This window comes from Hydractinia symbiolongicarpus, chromosome 10, assembly GCF_029227915.1.
Source record: "Hydractinia symbiolongicarpus strain clone_291-10 chromosome 10, HSymV2.1, whole genome shotgun sequence".
NCBI lineage: Eukaryota > Metazoa > Cnidaria > Hydrozoa > Anthoathecata > Hydractiniidae > Hydractinia > Hydractinia symbiolongicarpus.
In genome coordinates this window covers 24332827-24340567 of record NC_079884.1, presented here as the reverse complement: position 1 = coordinate 24340567, position 7741 = coordinate 24332827, and the positions used below count along the sequence as shown (strand labels likewise).

Below are 7741 nucleotides of genomic sequence, written 5' to 3'. Positions count from 1 at the left end.
ATAACGTCAGCGCAGTTTTTTCCTGATTCTCAGGACGTTAATTTTTTTGTTGTGTGGGCGTGCTGGAGAATGCTTCTAGCAAATGTTAAGTGCTGTCCACGTGTGCCCAAAATAAATGCAGAGAACTAAATACTTGACACATTTTTACAATATTTCTTGTATGGAGCGACCTTGTTCATACAATTCAGTATGATGTACAACTTGGTCAAGACGAATATCATGAAGTACACATGTGTTAGATACGCAGTTGTTGTATATACTAGATATAAGAAACACGTATATTATTTACTAGCTGTGTATTTACTTAATTTTGTCCACGATTGTTCTGCTTGTATTACAGAAGTTCTATTAAATGAAAAATAGATACGATATTTTTTAATTGGTACCTCAAACAAAAATGATTTTATTCATTATTAACATTACTTTTTTATCACTTTTCGTAGAGTCAGTGTAGAAAGGAACAGCGAGTTATACCGTATATACTCCTTTCCTTAATATATACTGCATCTCTTTAATAATAGCCGTCTGTCTGTGTGTCCGCGAAAGCGGCGTCCTGTAACGAAAACACGAATTTTTTAAAATGCGCACGAATATCAAAAGCGATATATTTTTATCGAGTTTGTTGCGACGGGAATTTAAAGGACGAGCGAACGCGACGGGCGAACCCGTGGATTTTTCCACGGGCTAATGAATAGTCTCTTTATTCTGTCTGTTGAAAATGGTTGCGCACAGCTTTTTCGGAAAATCCCGGCAAAATCCTGCAGAACCCGATTTTTACGGGTCGAAGGAATATGAAAAAGACATACGATCATTTATTTTGAAAGCTGTGGCGTTGAAGTGAAGTTGGTAAGTCTGTTTTTGTCCTTTGAAAGCTGTTTATTTTTGTTTTTTATATGTTTTTACATGTTAAGGTAAATATATTGTTACGTTTTTTAGCCACATACAAATCTTGAACTTACCAATTTTAAGAATCTGTCTACGAACGTATATATAAATTTTAAGTAAGCTAGCTAACTAGCCTTTTCATTCAGTTTGATACAACAACTTTTTATCTTAGCCAGTATTACTTCTATTTGCTTTATTTTAACCAATGTGATTTTACTAAGTTGCAAGTGGGGGCTTTCTAGATAGCTGTTTAGTTACCTCTTGCTAAAAGTGAAAGTAGCCAAATAAATACAGTTAGCTAGCTAGCTATAGCTACAACAAAATTTTCAAATCTTTCTTACGCCTAAAGAAAATGCAGTTTCGTAGCTACACCTTTTTTATTGTCATAAAAGCGTATTCCCAAAAATAAAATTGCTGAAGGATTTTTTAGCTGAATGGGGTACCGACGGGCTGTTTCCTGTGTTGTTATTTAAACCGAAGTTGCGACAAAGATTTTTAGGAAAAGGGTATTACGCCTATACGCCTGTTCAACTCTGTTCAACTGTACGAAGCACTTAACCCGATGATAACAACGGACTGTTTTTTTGGAAAAGGGTATTACGTCTACATATATGTGCAACACCGTTTACCTGTACTAAGCGTTTAGCCCGTTGTTAACGACATATACAACACGGTTTACCTGTATAGCGCTTATTCCCGTGTTAACAACAGAGTGCATCCTGTGTTTTTATGTAAACAGAAGTTGTGATGCAGTTTTTTGAAAAGGGTATTATTCCCAATATTTGACACGGTTTACCTATACTAAGCGCTCAGTCCAATGTTAACAACGGCTGTTTCCTCTGTTTCTGTTTAACCAAAGTTGGAATAGAATTTATTGCGGAAAGGTGATTACACCTATTGTTTTACCTGTACACTAAGCACTCAGCCTGAAGTAACATTCACTTTTGAACTTTCAACGGGAACTTTCTTCGAAAAAATAAAAAAGGTTGACCGACTCTTTTTGCTATGATGGGATAACAACAGGTTGTAAACTGTGCTTTTTTATGGCTAAAGTTGCAGTAAAGTTATATTTTCAAAAATACAATACAACTGAAACACTATAATGTTGTGTGGGCTTAACTCGATTCACGACATACTGCATACCTCCTAAAGCGCTCCATCTAAATGTGTGACATTGTTTGCGGTTCTCATTAGGCGCTCCACTGGGCCTTCCAACGCTAGGCAGCACAGTTTTAGGAAATACTGTATACCCATACTAAAGCGCTCCACCTGACCGTGTAGCACAGTTTGGGGTTCTTATTAAGCGCTCCTCAGGGCGTTCAACAACAATTACTTGTGGCTTAACTCGGCGTTTCGACGCCGGGTTTCCCGGCTAGTACAAATATAATTTTAATCTAATTCCCCGTTCCCTCTATACGGCTAATTCGCAATGCATTATGGTAGTTGTATTCCGCGAAAACGTAAACAAACCATTCGTAGTAACAAAAATGGCCGAACAAGTACACTTCATCCTTAATTCTACTCAAAACCAAAGCGATATACAAAATTCTAATCAAGACAACAGTTTTTTTCAAAACTTGGGCTCTCCTGCAAGCATTGGCTCAAACTTTTCATCAAGTTCAAGCTTTTTATTGCAAGCTAAAAGTAAAGGAGGAGGGATAACTTGCTGTGTACCTCTCTGTCAAAACAACTCAAAGAAGAATCCAGACTTATCTTTTTATGTCATTCCTAAAGACTCAGAGCTTCGAAAGAAATGGCTTTTTATGATCAGTAGAAAGGATTTTGTACCTTCTACATCGCATAGAGTTTGCTCTGTTCATTTCACTGGTGGAAAGAAGACATATATGAACAATGTTCCCACAATAGTCCCAAAAACTATCAAACCAACAGCTAGCAAACCAAGAAAAACTCTCAACAGTACAAACTGTAAATTGCAACTATTTTCTCCTGTGAGGGCTACGACAAATGACATTGCTGCAGAATTATCTGTGGAGGAAGAGTTAAAACAAGAGTTGGAAAAATTGAGAGCCGAAATTAGTTGTATGAGAATTCATGAAAAGGAACTTGATCAAACTATTGAAAAACAACAAGCCACTATAAGTGACATAGCATTTTCAATTGACCGGTTTAAACACAATGAAGCACACTTTAAGTTTTATACCGGATTCGAATCTTATAAATTATTCAAAGCAGTTTTAGAATATTTACAACCAGCTGCAAATAAACTAATATATTGGGGTTCAAATACTAACACTGAAAATACAAAAAATATAAACTCTACAAAACGAGGCCGATCACGATCATTGAGCGCAGAAGAAGAATTCTTTATGATACTGGTTCGAATTCGATGTGGACTTTTGTTAGAAGATATGGCTGTTCGATTTAATATGTCGACAAGTCACATAAGCAGAATATTGATTACATGGACAGATTTTTTACATTCACAATTCCGTATGCTTCCAATATGGGCTTCAAAAGAAACAGTACAAAATAGAATGCCGAAATGTTTTCAAAAAAGTTACCCAAATACCCGTGTCATATTAGATTGTACAGAAGTATTTGTGGAAATGCCTACGTCATATCGCACACAGTCCAGTACCTTTTCAAATTACAAACACCATAATACAGCAAAAGGATTAGTCGGAATAGCTCCTGATGGATCAGTGACATTTGTCTCTGATTTGTATGGTGGACGCTTTTCGGATAAACGAATAACAAAAGATAGTGGTATATACGATTTGCTAGAGCCTGGGGATTCTGTGATGGCTGATAGAGGATTTGAGCTCGAGGAAGATTTACCTGATGGAGTAACATTAAATATTCCACCATTTTTAGATGGAAAACCTCAGCTAAGTTTATTAGAGGAAAACGAAACTAGAAGAATAGCATCTGTACGTGTACATGTCGAACGAGCAATCGAACGTATAAAAAATTACCGAATTTTACAAACAGTTTTCAAACTATCAATGGCTGCTGAACTCAATAAGATATGGGTTATTTGTTGTTATTTAGTTAATTTTTTACCACAGTTGGTACCAGATGTAAATACGAATGACTAAAAATTATAAACTTTCGTACACTATATATATATATATACTAGATCATGAAATATAAAGACAAAACAATATTGTGAGGAAACAATTTTATTTACTCACACTGTTGTTCTGTAATGTTGCTGTGCATGAAAGTGAAATAAAAGTGTGTTAGCTCAGGCAAAGTAATTCTGTTCCATTTTTCCTTTTGAAAAACTATTGTTTCCACATGTCGGTCAACTTTTGTATAAACAATAAAATCAATTTCATTGACTTGTGTTACTGCCATCACACCTTGACATTGGTGAAAATAATTATGTCTTTCTTTGAGTTTTGGCTTGCCATTCGATATTTGTAAAAAAAAATTTTTATCTTTGCATGCGTCAGAAATAGAGCAATCCTTTTTTGAATATGGGCACTTCACCTCAATCAATCGAGCATTCCCATTCAAAGTTGTTGCGCCATCAGGACTTGCACCTAACCACGGCCATTTTGGATTAATAACGAAACCACATTTTTCGACTTCAATATTTTTCTCGGTTTGATACCAGTTTAGAGCATTAACTTCATTTTCTAAGCCCCATTTGCAGGCCTCTGATGTAAAGTTTTTATTTTTATTTAGACATTTTTGTAATATGCTTTTTGGATGTATATTTTTTCTTCTATTTATAATAGATCCAAAATTGGATGATGTTATGCGTTTCTTTCTTTCTGTGTACCACATATCACATTTATACTGAGTACATGTGGATTTTTCTATGTCTCGAACTTGTTCGGCATTGACATGAATGAAATTGTTTACAAATGACTTTTGCTCATCTGATAACTCTGCTATTTCTGGTTCAAAGTCAAGAGCCTGCAAAAATAAATTAACTGTCGGACGTAATTCAACTGTTTCACTGTTTGTCTGTTCAAAATTAAATTCTTTTATAGATGTGTCATAAAATGATGATGGTTTATAGTCATTTCCTTGTAATAAATATGCCATTGAAGTTCCTTGCCCTATTTCAAATAAGTCTGTCGCTAATTTTTTGACTTTTTCGGTTGAGGGCTCATGTGCAAACAGTGGTGTAGAACAAAATTTTCTATTTCCTGTGACCAACGGTCTTTTGCGACTTTCATTTGTGTCTTTCGTAAGGTCTGCTTTCTCGAATGCCATTGCAGAAAATTTTATTGGTGCAGAATTTGCACTTTCTCCAGGTACATGCCATTTTTGTAACAAATCTGTGCATGTCTTGTCATCAGGGACAATTTTTAAGTCCAACTGTTTGTATTCAACCAATTGAAATAGAACTGCTGCGACATGCTTACAGCATCCTCCTGCTCCAGCTTTACATAAACATTTCGCATACAAAATATCACCACTTCTTTGACACAGGTGGACATAAACAGAATATTTTTCTCTTTTCATGGAAGCAGCTACAAAACATTTCACAAGAAAAGTTAATTTTTCAGCCATAACATTACTTTTAACTCTCACTTTCTTCACGTAGCTCTCCTTGAATAGTTGGTATCCAAGAATTTTATGCTTTGTAGCACCCTTCGGCTTGCTATCACAGCTATTTCCAAGAACTAAATATTGGTGAATTTTCTCCTGGGTGATCGAAGGCATAGCTGCAAGATCAGTTGACCATTGACTTATATCTTCGTGTGTTCTTTCCTCCACTTCTTCGTCCCTCTCGGCATTTGTTAATTCTTTAAAAACAGGTCTTGGTACCACACAAGAGCTTTGAGAAAAGCTAGGCCCAAGATCTGTAGAGCTTAAAATTATATCTAAATCTGTATCCTTATTTATTACTTCCATTTCGACTTCTTTCACTCCTAAAACCTCACTAACTAACAATATTTAAATGTTTACATCAATAACACGGGTTTTGGATAAGGGAGATAATGATTTTCTTGAGGAGATTTGAAAATTATCACAAACAATAACGGCTTTTTGTTATTATCGCCACAATAAAAAGAATGCTGTTATTTATTTACAAACTCTCGCTTCTGGGAGGGAAAACTGTAGAATACAACTACCATAATGCATTGCGAATTAGCCGTATAGAGGGAACGGGGAATTGTAAGAACCTTGACCTTAATTAATTCGAAGCCTTTTACTTCCTTCTTTCCTTCTTTGTGTTTTTTTCTTTTTGTTTTGAGGGAGGAGGGGGTGGGAAAATCAACTCTATTGTCTTGTGATGGGTCGCAAGAAGATGTAAACATAAGAAAATCTTGCACACATGATAAAGGTGCGCAAAAGAAACACAAATAAATCCATCAAAAAAAACTGTTTGTAAGTACATAATATACAATGTACACACAGAAGGTAAATACAGAGAAAGTTTAATCATAATGACGTCTACACCATCTAGTGAAACTAAATTTAGAAATTATTGTGTTTATATGTGTTCGAGTAAATGGTTTTTAAGACTTTTTACCAAAAGCAATGTTTTTGTGATATTTTGCAGTGAAAAAGAGAAGTATAAGAGAATCAAAAGGTCTGCAATTTGTTCATATGAGATAACTTCTGTGAGAGACGTACAGCAACGAGCCTACCAAAACGTTCCAACGCTTGCGAGAAAACTAGTATATTTTCGTCTGATTGTTAGACGTCGAAAGCAAATTTACAGGACTTATGTATTAAGTCTTTTGGAAACGTCGAATGTCATAAAGGTGCGCAAAAGAAACACTAATAAATCCATTACAAAGAGAAAATTTTGTAAGTACATAAGATACAATGTACACACAGTAAATACAGATACAGTTTATTCAAAATGACGTTTACACCATTTAGTGAAGCTGTATTTAAAATATAGATGTGTTTATTTATGTGTATTCGTATAAAATACGTTAACAAGTTTTTAAGCCTTAGACTTTTAACAAAAGCCATGCTTTTTTGTGATATCTTGTGATATCTTGTGATATCAATAAGTTTATTAGAGACGAATTCTGTGAGGGAAGTGCGAACAACGGGCCTGCAAAAACATTCTAACGCTTGTCAGAGAACTAGTGCATTTTTTGTCTGCTGCTGCGTTAGACATCTAAAACACATTTGCATGCCTTATTTAAACAAAGTCTTTTAGAAACATCACTAAAATATTAAGCAAAGCATAACATTGTAAGAAGAAATCTAAGTTGGGATTGTATTCGTTGCGAAAGTACAAAAAACTTGCAAGCTTCTTTGTTAGCGCGTGCATACTTTGAGACAGAATTAGAAGTTTTTTTCTAAGTGCGCATGCGCTGTCAAAAAACTTTCAGTCCAATGGAACCGACCGTTTATAGTTTCTGTTATTCTAAAATCAACACCTGAATGACAGATCAGTTTCACTTCCTTGAGAAATAAAACATTATTCGTTGATAAGAAAGTTATTTGTTTAACCTTATTACCATGAGATCGTATTAGCAAACCAATGTAATATCTTTTTTATAAAAACAAAACGGTCAAACTTTTTTATTTGAACTCTCTTCCACAAGTTTATACATATACCAAAATGGTGAGTGATTGTGAGAACATTTAACCAATCAGCATCCACTTCGTCCGTAAAATGTACATTTGTTTGAGGAGGGTTTAAAGAAGCTTTGAATATTAAATGGATGATATTTGTTTATGATAATTTTTGTTTTAAAACACGAGCGAATTTCTTTGCACTAAACAAATCATATAGTTTCTGTTATTCTAAAATGTAGAATACACCTGGATGAGAGATAAGTTTGACTCTTCCCGGGAAACTAAAACCTTTCGTGTCGATGAATAAGTTCAACTTTTGAATGATTTCGTCTACACCTGGAAAAACTACACCTTAATCGGTAAATTGTTTAACATTATTACGATAAGG

At 34.8% G+C, this 7741-nt stretch overlaps 1 protein-coding gene across 1 annotated transcript; it reads left to right on the top strand.

The window, feature by feature from the left end:
* The first annotated feature begins 3212 nt into the window (after positions 1-3212).
* LOC130612995 (uncharacterized) lies at positions 3213-3944 on the top strand. The gene has a single exon (XM_057434321.1). It carries the CDS (start codon positions 3213-3215, stop codon positions 3942-3944), a length of 732 nt encoding a protein of 243 aa, XP_057290304.1.
* The last annotated feature ends 3797 nt before the right edge of the window (positions 3945-7741 follow it).